We start from the raw sequence: 17,959 nt of genomic DNA, 5'->3' as shown, positions 1-17,959 counted from the left end.
ACTATGAAGACAAGAGAGTTAACTCAAAGTCAGACACACCTGAATAACCTGTCATCCCCGACCTTTAGCCCTGCTCAGAAGGACAAGAGACTCAGGCAAGAGCTGCATTGCCAGGCTCCAAGTAATCACAGGCACTGGCTTGCTGGCAGGGCTGAGGAAATGCTGATGGAGGCAGAACCCATACCAGCAGCCCCTAAGGACTGACTAGCTTCTCAGGCCACAGGCAGCCACACCTCTTATCCCCGGGCAACTTACAAAACTGAATATTGAGGAGGGTAAACCCTATTATTCATCTTCAGGATGCAGGAAAAAATGGCACTGTGTCATATAATTTTGAAATCAAACTTTACTAGCCATAATTTTTAATATGACATTTGATTGGAAAGGGTGGCTCTTTCATCTCAGGTATAGAAGACTTCTAGAGATTTGGATACTTATTCCTCTTTTTATTCATAGTCAAAGACTCTGTTCCTATTGTTTCCAGAAAAAGAAATGACCTTACACTTTCTTAAGTACTCCCAGGTTTAATAAAAAATAAGACCTGAAGTAACACTGATTAGAGCTAGCAATGTGATCAATCCAATAAAATTATTAATTAAAAATTTTCAATTCAGTTATTTACATAAAATGAACCAACAAAGATACCTGTTATCATCGCTACTCTTCAACATCATTCTAGAATCTAGTCTACAACGAATTAAGAAAAAAGAAGCAAGTGGTACAAATATAAGCAAGGAAGATGAAATTTATTATTTGCGTATGATATGACTGTAAGGTTAGAAAGTTTAAGAAAGCTACAAAAGTATTAAAGCATATAAAAGGGTGTCTGGATATAAGGTAAATACATATATGTGTGTATATGTACACACACATTAATATCTTACAGGTGAAAGTGAAAGTCCCTCAGTCATGTCTGAATCTTTGCGACCTCATGGACTATACAGTCCATGGAATTCTCCAGGCCAGAATACTAGAGTGGGTAGCCGTTCCCTTCTCCAGGGGATCTTCCCAACCCAGGGATCAAACCCAGGTCTCCTGCATTGTAGGCAGATTCTTTACCAGCTGAACCACAAGGGAAGCCTAACTATGGAAAAAAAGAGCATGTTCAAAATGGCAACAAAAACTACAGAATGTTATAACAAATGTGTAAGACATAGCAAAATATTAAAATCCTGAATAGACATTTTCAGTTCTAACCTTCAATACTGTAAATAAATAAATTCATTCCAAATTAATCCACATTTCAACACTTTCTGAAACAAAATTCCAGTGGGCATATTTTAAAAGCCTAAAGAAACAGTCTAAAATTCATCTAGAAAAAAAATTCATGTTCCTACAACTGAGGAACAATGTTTGTATACTTCAGTATGTGTAGCAGGGCTACTAATATATCAAAAGGGATACATTACAGTGATTAAAGTCAGATGGTACTTTGTACAGTAAGAGACCAACAGAATGAAATAAGGGTCTAGAAAGAGAGGTATATATGAGAATTCGGTACATCACATAATGGTAGCACTTCAAATCAGTGGGGAAGAGATGGGGAGTATTAGAAATAACTAGCTTGAAAAAAACTGACCACTACCCTCAGCATTTTTCGGAAAGAATAAAAATGTGAATGTGGTGTGAGAAGTGGGGAAAGAACTATTCCATCAATCATGAAATGCTAGAAGAAAAAAAGAAAGCTTTTTAAGTCTGATAATATCCAGCATCAGCAAAGGTGTGGGGAAACACTGATACACTGCTGGTGCAAGTGTACTTTAATACAATTGTGTTTATATTCCGGACTCAAAAATTCTATGTGTGTACTTTGTGAAAATAATTATACTAATGTGCAAACACAAACTCACCCTCAGTGATAACTGTAATAGACAATTATAAACAACCTAAACATATATCAAACAAGGGACTAATAAAATCAAGTGCTACACTTTCAAAACAAGGGATACTATATAGCAGTGATAAACAGTGAAGTAATGCAAGTGATGACAACTAATATTTCTAAGCACACATAACCAGGCATCATTTGATCTGCACAACACTGTATGATACAAATACTATTATTATTATCATGTTAAGAAATGAGAAAACAGAGGCACAGAAAACTTGGGCAACTTGTTCAGAGTCTGGTAACTGGCAAGCTAGGATCTGAACCTAGTCTGGCTTGGCATCTATGCTTTTACCAATGATATTATAGAAGCACCTTAAGTAGAATATTAGGTGCAAAACAAGTACCTGCAACGACAAAAACCAACCAGACGAATCCAAAAAACAAAAAACAATCCAAGCTGTGGAACACTGCATATAGTACGACTTAACATGTTTGTACCAGGAAAAATCTCAAAGTACAAAAAGCCACCAGCAAATGACTGGCTTTCAGAGATATATAACACAAGCATTAATGTCAGAAAAGTGTTATGTTCTCATTTAAATTACTTGCCACACAAGTGGAAGGCGAGAACAAGAAGCAGAAGATGAAATCAGAGAGAGGTAATGGGGGGCTAAATCACGCAGGGTCACTGTATAGACTGCAGTTTTACTGAGTGCAAATGGGAGTTTTGAGCAAAGGAGGGACATTATCTGACTGTATTTCATCTCATGTCATCTCATTTCGTTTTCTGGCCACACCATTCCACCTGCGGGATCTTAGTTCCCTGACCAGGGATTGAACCCAGGCCCTGACACTGTAAGTACAAAATCCTAACTCCTGGACTGCCAGGAAATGTCCTTATCTGGCATATTTTAAAAGGATTATTCTGACTTCTATTTTGAGAAAAGCCTGGAAGGGAGCATGCATTGAAGCAAGGAAGTCAGTTAGGAGGTGATGGCAATAATCCAAACGAGAGATGACAGTGACTTGGACAGTGGTGGTACTAATGGGAAAGGTGTTAAGAAGAGGTTTGGTTCTTGAAATATTTTGAAGGCAGAATGCAAGTTTTCGGCTTTGAACAACTGGAAGGATAGAAAGAATGCGGCAAGATTCTAGGTTTCAAGGGAAAATCAGGCATTCAGTTCAAAACATGCTAATTCTGAGATATATACAGATATCCAAGTGGAGATGCAAATAGGTAGATGGACCTAAGAGTCTGACACACAGGAGAAAAGTGGGGGCTTTTGATTAAGCCCTGAGGGACTGCAATGTTAGAATGTTAGGGAGAAGAGAAATTACCAAAGAGGACTGAAGGGGAGGAGCATGCACTGAAGTATGAGGAAAACCAAAAGAATCTAGGCCCTAGAAAGTCATTAATGAGGAGTGATGAACTGTGTTAGATGATAATAGGTTAACGCAAATGAAGACAGAATTGACCATGAGACTTAGAAACATGAGGGTCGCTGGTGACCCTGACCAAAAGAGTGCGGAAACCAAATCAGCTACAGAGAGACTGAAGAGAAACTGGAGCAGTGTGATATGCTTCAAATTGTTGTGAATTCCATCTAGCATTTGCTTTCAAAGAAACAGAATAAAACTGAGAAGAAAATACTGTTGTCCTTACTGTATCTGTGGGGGATGGGTTCCAGGACTCCTGCAGATACAAAAATCTGAGGATGCTGGAATCCATTATATGGCACAGTATTTGCATATCTCCTATACATATCCTCCTAGATACTTTAAATTATCTCTAGATTACTTACAGAATCTAATACAATGTAAATGCTATGCACATAGTTGCAAATACAATATGAATACAAAGTAAATAGCTGCCAGTGCACAGTAAACTCATATGCATTTTCCCCCCTGCTTTTTGGAACTTTTTGGAATTTTAAAAAATATTTTCAACCTGTGGCTGCTTGAATCCATGGATGTGGAACCTGCAGACATGGAGGACGAACTGTATCAAAAAGTTTGAAAGTCAGCACACCAGACCACTTTGAAGTAGGGGTCCCCAGCCTCCAAGACTCAATGTCTGATGATCTGAGGTGTACTAATAACAGAAATAAACTGCACGATAAATGCAATGTGCTTGAATCATCCTGAAACCATCCCCCTGACCCAACCCTGAATCCGTGGAAAAGTGGTCTGCCAAAAAACTGACCTCTGGTGGCAAAAAACGGTGGGGACCGCCACTTTAAAGAGAGGAAAAATAACACATCTAAGACAGGTCTCATTAGTGCTGAAAAAGCTATTCTGTCTTGAACCAACTTGATTAAGTGATTATATCACTTTTGGGTAAATGGTTCAAAAAAGGCTTGTGGTACTTAATGTGTTAAAAGTTCTATAGCTTGTTATTTAAAAAAAAAAATTTCCCTAAACTAAGACAGAGAATCATTTAGCAATCATAAGAGCAATCACCCTGAAGAGCATTGAGTGTTCTGCTTCATCATGCAGAAAGGCAGTAATTTCCGGTTAAGTACTAATTATATAAACGTCTGATTGAGAACAGGCTAGAGGAGAAACTGGTCAATATAAACGTCTGATTGAGAACAGGCTAGAGGAGAAACTGGTCAATCCATGGCTAACGCAAAGATCTTCTGAATAATGAGTTCTCAAGTTCTAGGCAGACACTACCAGCACAGTTTTGAAAAATATTCAAATATTCTAGACTCAAACCTGGAAGTACATCAACAAAGACTAGAAGAAAGCAAAACGAAAAGGCTTGCCAAAAACATACTCACAGAGACTGTCTTCTTCCAAGACAACACAACAAAGCAATCACATATGATGGTAACAAGTGAAATAAACCAAAATATGCCTAATTCCTTCTAAGCCTTGATATTTCATATTAGAGGTCACTTCCTCCAAGAAACAGAGGGTAACTGTCCAGTCTATTAGTTCCTTAGCGCACTAGACCATACCAACACAGGCCTTATTATCCTGTATTGTACCTGTCTATCTACTTATCCACCTTAATCTCCCTACTCAGCCAAGATTCAATGTGGGTAAGGACTAGGGTCATCACTGTCAACAGGTCAGTGACTCGACATATGGAGTATTAAAAACAACATTTTTTGAATGGGTAAACAAGATAGTGGCCAAGCAGTAAAAAAGAAATTTCATGACCTCAGGTGAAGAATAATTTCTCTGTTTTCAAATTGGCTCCTGGAGGGAGCACCCTGAAGTCACGGGGCTCATGGAGCACCATGCTCTTTGTAGCTCAGATGGTAAAAAATCTGCCTGCAATGCAGGAGACCCAGGCTTGATTCCTGGGTCAGGAAGATCCCCTGGAGAAAGGAATGGCAACCCACTCCAGTATTTTGCCTGAAGAATCCCATGCACAGAGGAGCCTGGTGGGTTACAGTCCATGGGTTCATGAAGAGTCGGACATGACTGAGCAACCAACATTTTCACTTTCAAGCTTTTTATACTATGTCAAAATGAGTCAATTCTACCATATGGTTAGAGACACTTCAGCAAGATAAAATACATAAATACTTTTACTGATGCACTACAAAAGTATAACCCTGAAATCAGAAGAAGTAAAGCTTTCGAACAGTTTAATTAGCTACTTCTGATTTTTTTAAATTAATTATTTCTTAGCTACCCATTCATTTTACTAGCAGTGAAGTCGTAGTAGGCACTAAATGTTTAATAAAGGAAAACTTAAAACACAAATGCAGATCTTTTTTCTATCTGTTGAGATAAAAAAACACAGCTCACTACTAGCAGTAGAATACCTTGGTCTAGTTTTGGAACTAATTTGACACCAACTGCCTAAAGCCATCCAGCTTCTTTTTCAGCTTCATTTCTTCCCTCAATTTTTTTGTATTCCTTTCTTATTCTCCATTATTATTTAGAAGCACATTTCTCAAAGTGTGGCCCCTGGACCACCTGTCCAAATGTAAAGTGCTTCTTAAATTCTGATTTCCGCTGACCATTACACCCAAGTTTCCAGCAGTCACATTCAGAATCTTTGGGGGGAGGGTAGAATCTGTATGTTTAATGCTTCAACTGATTCTTACATACACTAAAGCCACGCAGCATCTTTTGCTTTAAAATGAGCTTCAACAATTCAGCTGTTTGTCTGAGTTAAGCAGCAGCCCACAGAAAACTGTGAAGGGCTTGACAGAATGCAAATTGAGGATTAGCAATCCCCGTTGAAATCATATTTTAGTTCTGCAGTCTCAGAGAGCTTTTGCATGGATAAATCTTGATCATGAGAAGTTAGATTATTATTATTTAGGAAGTGCCTCACAGACTGTGGAGTTGTATCATTTTTCATAACAAGATCTTTAAATATTATCAAAGTTAATCTGCAAAGTCAGGAAACAATGCATTATTTAGATTCTAAACCTCTAGTCTCTTTGAACTAAGCTAAGGACTGATGCTGAGGCTGAAACTCCAATACTTTGGCCACCTCATGTGAAGAACTGACTCACTGGAAAAGACCCTGATGCTGGGAGGGATTGGGGGCAGGAGGAGAAGGGGATGACAGAGGATGAGATGGCTGGATGGCATCACTGACTCGATGGACATGAGTTTGGGTGGGCTCCGGGAGCTGGTGATGGACAGGGAGGCCTGGCGTGCTGCGATTCATGGGGTCGCAAAGAGTTGGACACAACTGAGCAACTGAACTGAACTGAAAGTGATCAAATGTCAATATTATTACTTCAGTCATTTTTTTTTCTAAACTCAATGAAAGCTGAGCTGACCTGCTAATATATTACTGTTTAATTCAAAAGCCTTACTCAGAAATTAAAATAATCTCTTTCAGCCTAAAGTAAATTCTTCACCTATCAATCAACTTGAATTTAAAAATCTGTTTCTGTAGCAAGCTCATAAGGTTCCACTTGGGATAAGCAGACTAGACACTGTGGCTCCATTCATTACAGATGTCTGCACACTGTGCCAATATGTCCTCAAGATGGAGTGTGGGTTGAGTCCACAGGAGCTTGCTCTGCTGGCTCATTTTAAAATGTGGGGTACCCTTTCAACATGGACTTCTGGCCACAAACCCATATAAATTTCCTTTTATACCACCACTCGAAAAATTGGAATACGGCTGAAAAACTGACTGAACATGGAAGATCTGGAGTTAAATGCCAGCTCTGCCAACTGCAGAAAAGTCACTCAATGTTTCTGGCTTTGGTTTACTTATTGGAGAAAAACAATGTGATAACTCTAGATGAGTGATCTCAGTTGATGGCAGAGGGGCCAAGGGACAGTAAATTCTCCTAAGAAGAAGGGCCCAGTCTGAGAACCATTGCTATGGGGCTCCACTGGTACTGCTGGGGTAGGGCAGTGTGCCTCCATCCAGCTGAGCCATCAGTGGCCTAGAAGTGGAGGACTTTATGATTTATGTTAACCCTTTAAATCTTATTATTGAAGCATGATTTTTCAAATTTTAAAATCTGAAAAATTCTTGGTCTAGTGTTTGATATTTAGGTGGCTGTCTAGAAATTCTCTCCAATAGAAAGCTAAAATTTTCCTCTTAAGGTCTTTCACAGCTGACCAGAAAAAGACACTCACCTAGCTTACTGCTCAGCTAGCATAACTTTTTTTTTTTTTACCACTTTCTGTTCCCAAACAGTGTTTTAACTTAAATATATCCTTTTATAATGACACATGGTTGAGAGAAAATTAACCAACTCATATCCTGTATAGGAATGTGGTCTTCAGGCTCCAAGAGTTGACTGACAGAGGAAAGGTTATGGAAGACATGCAGAACCACTGCACTCATGTCAGATTATGACATATTATAAATGCATACTCTCCACACATCAATGTCTGTCATTTACACTTAAAAATAACTGATAAATTCTATAGGTCTTTTCCACTTACGAATAGTTGACATTTTCAATATTCTTGTAAGTTCCTTGTAAATATCTTTTAATTGAAATATAATTGACATATAACATTAGTTACAGGTATACAAATGATTCAGTATATGTATATACTGTGAACTGATCACCACAATAAATCTGGTTAACATCTGTCATCTCACATAGTTTCTCTAAGCAACTCTCAAATACACAATACAGTATTATTAATAGTAACCATGCTGCACATTACAATCCTAGGATTCCTTTGTAACTGGAAGTTTGTACCAATTTTGACCACCACCTACCCCTGGCAACCACCAATTTGTTCTCTGATTCCGTAAGTTCAGTGTTAAGGCAGCATTTCCTTCTTTTTATTTCTGAGTAACACACACAGACACACACACAATCTGCCTATCCATTCAACCATTGATGGACACTTAGGTTCATTCCATGTCTTGGCTACTGTAAACAATGTTGTAGTAAACACAGTGCTGATATCTTTTTGAGTTATTGCTTTCCTCTCCTTCTTATAAACATGCAGATGTGGAAATGCTACATCATAAAGGAGCTCTATTTTTAACTTTTTGAGGAATCTCTATTCTGTCTTCCATAGTAGCTGCACAATTTACATTCTGACCAACAGGGAAGTAGGGTTCCCTTTTCTTCACACCCTCACCAATACTTGTTGTTTCTTGTTTTTTTGATAAGTCATTCTAATGGGTGATACCTTAATTGTGGTTTTGATTTGCATTTCCTTGATGATTAGTGATGTTTAGCACTTTTGCATGTACCTGCTCGCCATGTGTATGTCCTCTTTGGAAAAATGTCTACTCATATCCTCTGCTCATTTTTTAATCAGATTTTTTTTCTATTGCGTTGTATGAGTTCTCTATATATTTTAGATATTAATCCCTCATCAGATATATGATTTACAAATATTTTCTCCCATTCTGTAGGGTGCCTTTTCATCTTGTTGATGGTTCCCTATGCTGTGCAGAAGCTTTTTAGCTTAATACAGTCCCACTCCTATGTCTTTGCTTTTGGTGTCAAAGCCAAAAAACCATTGCCAAGACCAATGTCAAGGAGCTCATTACTTATGTTTTCTTCTAGTTTTATGGTTTTAACTGTGTTCATCTTTAATCCATTTTGAGTTGATTAGTGGTCCAGTTTTTTCAATTCCATTTGTTGATGGCTGTTCTTGCCCCATTGTATATTCTTGTCTCCTTTGTCATAAATTAACTGCCCATGTAAGCATGAGTTTATTTCTGGGTTCTCTATTATGCTCCATTCCTCTGTGTGTCTGTTTTCATGCCAATATCATACTGTTTTGATTACTACAGTTTTGTAATATACACTGAAATCAAGAAGTATGTCTCCACCTATGTTCTTCCTCAAAACTGTTTTGGTTCTTTAGGGTCTTTTGCAGTTCCACACAAATGTTAGGAATTTTGTACTTTTTAATGGTCACAAAATATTTCATCAAGTAGACCTCTGGTTATTTAAACATGTCAGTTTCCAGATAAAAGGGATTTTTCAAGAAAAATACTGCCATTCATGTAACTCTTAACAAAAAGTTCAAATTGGAAATGTTACTAGACTATGTTTCTAATAGTACTACAGATTTTCATTCCAAAGAAACATTCAGTGATCATTTTTAACTTAATTTTCTCTTATGACTTCAATTATTTGAAGACAGGAGACAAGAATGTCTGGTTTCCTAAATTCAGATGTTTCCCATTTAGAATGACTAAACTGACAAGTGTCCCTGATTTTTTGTCAACATCTTATCTATACAAAGGGGAAAAGAAGAATTCCAGTTTGAAGGGTGGCAGATTTCTTTCTCTCTGGTAGTTTCCAGATTCTTGCCTGTCCTTGCTGTAACTGCTGTATTTATCCTTAGTGTTTTTAATATTCCTGTTTCTGACCTCAGATTAGCAATATGATTGAAACTTTGCTTTCTATTCACTGGTTCTGCTTTATTCAGATCCCCAAATCCCTATTTTAGACCTGAGCAAAGAAAAGTGGAAAGTATAAAAATTTTAAAGTCAGATCTGAATTAAAATCCTAGTTCCATCAACAGCTATAAGATCTCAGGCAAATTACTTAAACCCTATCTGTGCTTTAGTTTCACCTGCTGTAAAGTGTGGCTAATGGTGTCTGCCACAAAGGCGCACCTGAGTATTAGACTGGAAAGTGTACTGACAGTGCCTGACACAGCAAGACTTCATGATCTCTGATTAGTACTATCCAATAGTGCATACCATAACTATCATTGTTCACATTTCCTTACCCTTATTTAGAATTGGCATTCTTGATCCCTGACTCTCCCTGACAAAGAAATCTATGAATTTAGAAATACCCAACTGGAAAAGGAAGGCAATTGCTAATCATGAAGCTTAAAGAGGAAACCCAGCAAGAATCAACTGGGTGCTTGAGATAAGTATGCTGACTTGAATAGAAAACAAAAGAAATCTCAGGAACATTCCAGTTGAAGTATGTAAATATACGGAAATCTCTTATTGGCATTTAAAGAAAATGAAATAAAACATAGCTTTTCAGTGGCAATCTAGTTTCCATGGGGAGTTATTTTTCCAGATAGCATAAAATTAGTTTCCTATCTTAAGCTGCACCTGCTGGATAACTAACATTTGTATTATTAAGTCTCGGGACTGAAAGTGCTTTCAATGTGAATTTTCCTCCTACTGTGCCCATCTGTTCTTTTCTTGTGGACCCAGGGGAAGCCAAGGCTTAGTAAATATTCAGTTCTTGGACTTCTTTATGATATTTTCATATGAACATTTATATCCACTGAGGAAAATTATAAGACTGCGTGCAAAAACAACTCACACTTGGATTTCCTTCTTTCACTACCCAAGTGGTCATTATTTTTACGAAAGACTAACAAGTCACCATACATATAAGGCATAAAGCCAAAGAAAACAAATAATTATAACTTTAAAAGATAAATTTGTCAGGAATAAGTGATCTTTGATATCTGATAATAGCACCAAGATACCTTATTTATTCATATAATACTAGAAAAAATTTACAGCTTGGCTAATGTTAATGCTGACAGAGTCAGCTCAGGTTGGGGAAGGCATCAAGACCACTGCCCAGCAGCAGCCACTCCTCATCTGGGTCAGCAGTGGCCTCCTTCACAGGATGCACTTCACTCAGTGATGCCGCCCCTCAACCCAACCAGGCTGGAGCCACGTGAGCATGCTTGCTGTGACTACCTTCCCTATCGTAAGGGCAAGCTGGCTGAGCTGAAGTGATCAACACCAAGGTTCTTCCTGTGTGGTATCAACAATTCACAAAGCAAACACTGATTTTACTTAAAAAAAATCAAAAGTTTAGAAACAAGGTAAGACTAGCAAAGAAATGGATGGTTTCTATTAACTACAAACATAAAATTCAAGATATATACAAATATTAGTTACAACGTGGCTACTTATGAAACTCCTTGGCAGGCAGAGTTCTGGAAGCAGGTGTTATTTATTGGCAGGCTTAGAGTAGATAAAAAAGGGAAAAAAAAAACAAACTACCTCAGCAGCTGCAAGACTGATGCATACTCCTCTGAATCCCATATGTTCTTTTCTAAACACATGCAGTACAGCTCTCTGATCTGGAAGTGAACAGCATACTTGTGAGGGACCAAAAATGATCTAAGTTTGCACATTACTAGTTTGGGAAAATCATAAATGAGGTCAAAAAAATTTTTTTTTAAAAACAGCCATTTCCTGTAAATGACAATAGATAGGGCACATATCACATGGATTGGCCATTTACATAAAACATCATTCACATGAGAGCAAAATGAGATCCTATTGGGATTGGCTGATATCACTGGTCACTTTGCAATAAGAAAATTATTAAAATGATGATGTGATTACTAAAAAGAAGGTTTAATGTCAGAAAATAAACAAGTCATTCTTACATTTATATTTGTTCTCTCAACCTCTGAGTTAAGAATGCAAAGATTTAGGAATACAGAATTCTTCCCTTGCAGATGGTTCACAGGCTTATGTTATGACCCAAACGCCAGCAGAGCATAATTCTGCAAGAAGCAAAAGCACTACTTTCCTTTAGTTCTGGGTATAATGCACGGTTAACCATTAGGCAGTCTCAAACAGATTCCTTTTTTATTTCACTAAAGTGGAGGATCAGCTTTCTCAGTATAAGTGACAAAGTATTAAAGAGAATAAATTAAAATGACTTAGCACAAACACACTGAAGGGAAAGCACCACCACTTGGATTCACATGGCTGTTTCTAGTTGTGGCCAAAAGAACAAAAAATACTGTTTCAATTACCAGTAACATGTACAGCTGGAATGGATTTAGACTGTGCATACACGGCAAGATGTGGATCCATTGCAAATTCTGAGGCCTGAATGCTAGTAAACTCAAAGGGAAAAACCAGTAATATTCCTACATCAGAGATTCCAAATGAGTAAGTTCTGGTTACCTGTCGACCCAATGGGTATTTGGGAAGAGAAGAGGTGAACTGATGAAGACATCTCAAAACCAGGAAGTAATTTTTATGGTAAACATGCAGGTTTTCTAGTAATGATTGTGTTTCCTCCTAAAAAAGTCATTACAAATATGTAAGTCAGCAATTAGTAGAATAATAAAATCTAATTTCCAGAAAACTGATGAGAGAAGATTCAGAATTACAAATTAACTTTAAGTCTGAGAATTCATCATGCACACAAAATCTAGGATAACAGTTGGATACTTTTTATTTAGTGTCAAGTCTGGTGATATTTTATACATACCAAAACTAAATTAATTTTGTAACTAATTTAATTTCCTCTTGTCTAAAGCACTGCCACAAAGACTTGGCCCCTCCAAAATACAAGTGTGCAAAAGAGCACCTGCTGGACGCTTGCCCACATCAGTCACCTGGTGTATACCACAGCAAGGGATGGCCATCATCCTCTAGCTTCCGTGGCATTAGAGGGGTGAGGAGATCACCAGAGCCCTCAGTACCAATGTAATTAATGGTTACTGTGGTTCCATGATGTTTTAAGCCACACCACGCAGCATTATAGGAGCTCAGTTCCCTGACCTGGAATCAAACCCATGCCCTCTGCAATGGGAGCACAGAGTCTTAACCACTAGACTACCAGGGAAGTCCCTGTACTCTTTTCTCATAGTCCTACTAAAGTTGTGTTGAAAGGGAAGGACAGACTGTAGTAGAAACATGCAGGTGACTATGATAAATGTTTGCTTTTTCATTGAGATTCTCCAATACTGGTTTTGTTCACTTTACCAACTAAGCGGGTGAAACTGAAAATTAAAACCCTGAAGCCAACAAGCTGTATAATTTAGAATCTAAGACGTGTGATATGAGAGGCAGTCTTAAGAAACCTATGGGATGACCAATCTCACAGATCAGTTTCAAAAGGCTTTTCTTTGGAGGGGTGATGATTAGGAGAGTTTTCTTCAACTTTATGAAATGTTTTAAAAGGGATTTTAAAATACTATACCCTATCATGCATTTTTCATACTTCAAATACTTTTATCACTTATTCCTGTAACATTTTCTTAAGAGGATTATGATCTGTGCTACCATCTTCAAATTTTTTTCTCCAATAAGAAGTCAAATTAAAAAACCTTAAGTACTGAACTGTCTTTTTTCCTGCAATATTCTGCAGATACCCAATATTTCAGTGGTCAACCATGCAGAAAACAACACCTCCAGGTATCAATGTGCTGCATTTAGTCACTCAGTTGTGTCCAACTCTTTGCAACCCCATAGACTATAGCCTGCCAGGTTCCTCTGTCACTGGGGATTCTCCAGAAAAGAATACTGGAGTGGGTTGCCATGCCCTCCACCAGGGAATCTTCCCAACCCAAGGATCAAACCCAGGTCTCCCGCACTGCAGGTGGATTTTTATCATCTGAGCCACCAAGGAAGCCCAAGACTACTGGAGTGGGTTGCCATGCCCTTCTCCAGGGGCTCTTCCCAACCCAGGAATTGAACTGGGGTTTCCTGCATTGCAGAGAGATTCTTTACCAGCTGTGCTACCCAGAAAGCCCCCAGATATCAATAAATTCAAACAAATCTAAACTATCTAATATAACAAATCTGATATATTTTCCTGAACTCTAACTCACTTAGAAATCAATTCCTTGGTCAGCAATCTGAGTCATTATCTGAAAGCATAGAGCAAATGAAAGAAAAGTTTTTAGTATCAAAGTTTTTTCCCACCAGTATTTGAGTTAGTTGGTAATTTCAAAAATCTAGGTCTTCTATCACAACAAAGGGTATTTTAACTGCCACTGTCAGAGTACACTTAATTTCTATTTTCACTGTAAGCTATAACATAGAGACTGCATAAAGCCACTAATGGCTTACCTTGATATGTGAGTAAACAGCTTGTAAACAGGGGCAATATTCTGAAGGAAAAGGAATCTATTACTGAATAATAACTGTACTTCATGTACTACCTCTTACTTTTGCTTTGTGGACTAACTGTAAATACAAATAACTGGGTGATACAGTAGAAATGAATGACATCTTCACTAAATTTACTTGGATGTGGAAAGAAAAGAAATACTTGACACAGTATGGGCAATGTTGCACACTCCAGGAACTAGATGCCCTGGAGTAAGTGGAAGAGGAAAGATACAAACATGTTTTCTCCCAAACAGTCTTAGTACCTTCACATTTTCCACTGTGCCTCACATCCCTGTGATGATTAGAATTCTAGCCTTTAAAAAACACTTTGTCTTCTTTTGTTTTGTTCCTATAACATGGCAGACTATTTCATCTGAGGATATGGGAGTTCTTATTCCAACATTGGAAATAAAACTGGCTACACTGGACTAATTGAGAGATCTGTTATACCATTCTAAGGGATCTTCAACAGTAATTTTGACCATCCAAAATCTCTGACTTAATGTGCTGACTTCAGAACCTTACTCCATATAAGAAAGATTCCACTGTTATTTATACCTGTGTGCTTATCAGCTGCAACAGAAAACATCACCAATGACTAATTTAACTTTTTCATGTAATCTGTCCTCTAAGTTCTTTGTCTTACTGCAACAGCTACCTGCAAATGTGCAGGGCAACAATTCCTAAAGCACTGTATGAACACATTTTCATAAACTTCAGCCTGTAAGAGGTCCTGATGCATGAGAAAATTTCCCTCTTAATACATTACAGCAGCATCACACCATGCTCATGCAGAAACATAGCCTGTTGAAATAGTTCTCCTGTTTTCTATTCATTAAATTTTTCCTCCGGAATCTTTTCCATACCAGTCATAGCTACCACGGTTTTATTTCATAACTGTGTTTGGATGGTCTTTTCAACAGAGATGCACTGCCTAGAAATATTTATTGTTTACCAAAGAAATGTTTTCTTCTGTTCTTAAAAGAAGACCTCTTGGTCTCTACTGATCTTTGAGACAGATATGGGAAAACAGTGAGCTGTAGGAAAAGCAGCAAAAACAGTCCCCTTGCTCTTCCCCAAACATGCCAGACAAATTCCAATCTCACATCCTCTCCACTTGTCGTGGCTCTGCTTAGAATTTTCTTCCTCTGGATTCCTGTATGGGATGCTCTATAACTTCCTCTTTACTCAAAACTCACCTTCTTGATGAGGCTCTTATTTAAAGTTTCAATTTCATTCCCTGTGCACACTGCCAGTACTCCCTTTCTCTCTTTCACTGTTTTCTTCTTAGCAATTATTACTCACAAAGATGTTTTACCTACTCACTTTGATAGCAGGTAAGCTCCACAAAGGCAGGGAGGTTTGCTTGTTTTGTTTACTCCTGTACTAGATTAATACTTGGCCCACAGTAGGCACTCAAGAAGTATTTGTTGAATGTAGTAGTACATGAATGAACAGAGGCCAACATGCAGTCTCTCTCCTCAGCAAGAGTAACTGCTGGAAAAAAAGATCAACCACTGTTGTCTTGTTGATATGGGCCAGATTTAGTAGTTTTTCAAAAGAAGACAAAAGTCTGAATTTGTGATATAAAATTTCTCTATTTGTAAATGCTGGCTCAGATTAAAAAAATAAAACCACCATGGACCTAAAAAAATCACACTGATAGCCAGCTGTCAGTTGCCAGTCAATGTGTGCTCAGTTCAGTCGCTCAGTCGTGTCCGACTCTTTGCAACCCCATGAATTGCAGCACGCCAGGCGTCCCTGTCCATCAACAACTCCTGAAGTTCACCCAAACTCATGTCCATTGAGTCGGTGATGCCATCCAACCATCTCATCCTCTGTCGTCCCCTTCTCCTTCTGCCTTCAATCTTTCCCAGCATCAGGGTCTTTTCAAATGGGTCAGCTCTTCACACCAGGTAGCCAAAGTACTGGAGTTTCAGCTTCAACAACAGTCCTTCCAATGAACACCTAAGATTGATCTCCTTTAGGATGGACTGGTTGGATCTCCTTGCAGTCCAAGAGACTCTCTCTCTTCTCCAACACCACAGTTCAAAAGCATCAATTCTTCAGGGCTCAGCTTTCTTTATAGTCCAACTCTCAAATCCATACATGACCACTGGAAAAACCATAGCCTTGACTAGACAGACCTTTGTTGACAAAGTAATGTCTCTGTTTTTTAATATGCTGTCTAGGTTGGTCATAACTTTCCTTCCAAGGTGTAAGCATCTTTTAATTTCATGGCTGCAGTCACCATATGCAGTGATTTTGGAGCCCAGAAAAATAAAGTCAGCCACTGTTTCCACTGTTTCCCCATCTATTTGCCATGAAATGATGGGACCAGATGCCATTATTTTAGTTTTCTGAATGTTGAGCTTTAAGCCAACTTTTTCCACTCTCCTCTTTCACTTTCATCAAGAGGCTCTTTAGTTCTTCTGTACTTTCTGCCATAAGGGTGGTGTCATCTGCATATCTGAGGTTATTGAGATTTCTACCGGCAATCTTGATTCCAGCTTGTGCTTCTTCCAGCCCAGCATTCCTCATGATGTACTCTGCACAGAAATTAAATAAGCAGGGTGACAATATACAGCCTTGACATACTCCTTTTCCTATCTGGAACCAGTCTGTTGTTCCATGCACAGTTCTAACTGTTGCTTCCTGACCTGCATACAGGTTTCTCAAGAGGCAGGTCAGGTGGTCTGGTATTCCCATCTCTTGAAGAATTTTCCACAGTTTATTGTGATCCACACAGTCAAAGGCTTTGGCATAGTCAACAAAGCAGAAATAGATGTTTCTCTGGAACTCTCTTGCTTTTTCAATGATCCAGTGGATGTCGGCAATTTGATCTCTGGTTCCTCTGCCTTTTCTAAATCCAGCTTGAACATGTGGAAATTCACAGTACACCATACTATTGAAGGCTGGCTTGGAGAATTTTGAGCATTACTTTACTAGCGTGTGAGATGAGTGCAATTGTGCGGTAGTTTGAGCATTCTTTGGCATTGCTTTGAAAACTGACCTTTTCCAGTCCTGTGGCCACTGCTGAGTTTTCCAAATGTGCTGGCATATTGAGTGCTGGCAATGTGTAATACAGCCATTTAAATATGCTATCTCCAGTCACATAAATTATGTCTGTCTGTCATTCATTCAAAAATCATTACTGTTTACTCATGTGACAAGGCCTCCCCATCATTAAGGATTAGTTACTTTTTTTTTAACAGAAGCCAATGACTATGTAAAACTTAAATATATATATATATAGGTAAATAAAACATGATTAGTAGAATAATATGTGCCATGATACTTAGTTCTTGCATTTATTTCTCTTCTTTCCAGAGTACTTATCACTTTCGTGTCTAGAATTACATGCATGGGGTGCAGGGTGAGCTCAAGAAAACTAAATGAAAGTACGTAAAAGTAACTAAACTTAAGCAACTTATTCCTTTCAATTAATTCCCTGCTCACTGAAAGCTGGTAAAACAAGCAAATTTTAGGATTAAAATGCATCAGCTGTCCAAGAACACAGCATTTTCTTATTTATCATCTTGACAGAACTAAGCGTTATTTTTCTCATTAGAGAGAAATTTTAGCTGAAGATGATTCCTAGGCTTGACTTCTCACATGGCAGCTACCTAGAGAACAGCAAACCATGGCTTTCTCCTAGCTCCCTGGGTGGAAGGAGTGCTAATCTTCTTGTCTCTCTCAGCCCTTTAGCCTCCATACTGCTACCCTAGCATTTATATCAGGAGTCAGACATGACTGAGCGACTTCACTTTATTTTTTCACTTTCATGCATTGGAGAAGGCAATGGCACCCCACTCCAGTACTCTTGCCTGGAAAATTCCATGGACGGAGGAGCCTGG

The 17,959-nt window shown here is 38.3% G+C and overlaps 1 protein-coding gene across 3 annotated transcripts in view; it reads right to left on the bottom strand.

The window, feature by feature from the left end:
- Positions 1 to 17,959, bottom strand: part of ORC3 (origin recognition complex, subunit 3) — a 71,271-nt gene that overhangs the window by 14,393 nt on the left and 38,919 nt on the right. For all 3 annotated transcript variants that reach the window (XM_010834687.1, XM_010834688.1, XM_010834689.1), the window contains exons 12-13: positions 12,165 to 12,281; positions 11,244 to 11,323 (exon numbers count right to left, since the gene is read on the bottom strand). In XM_010834687.1, the coding sequence (XP_010832989.1) occupies positions 11,244 to 11,323; positions 12,165 to 12,281 (197 nt within the window). The remainder of the gene's footprint in view (positions 1 to 11,243; positions 11,324 to 12,164; positions 12,282 to 17,959) is intronic.

This window comes from Bison bison, unplaced genomic scaffold, assembly GCF_000754665.1.
Source record: "Bison bison bison isolate TAMUID 2011002044 unplaced genomic scaffold, Bison_UMD1.0 scf7180017864035, whole genome shotgun sequence".
NCBI classification, from domain to species: Eukaryota; Metazoa; Chordata; class Mammalia; order Artiodactyla; family Bovidae; genus Bison; species Bison bison.
This window is presented reverse-complemented; position numbering and strand designations above follow the sequence as displayed.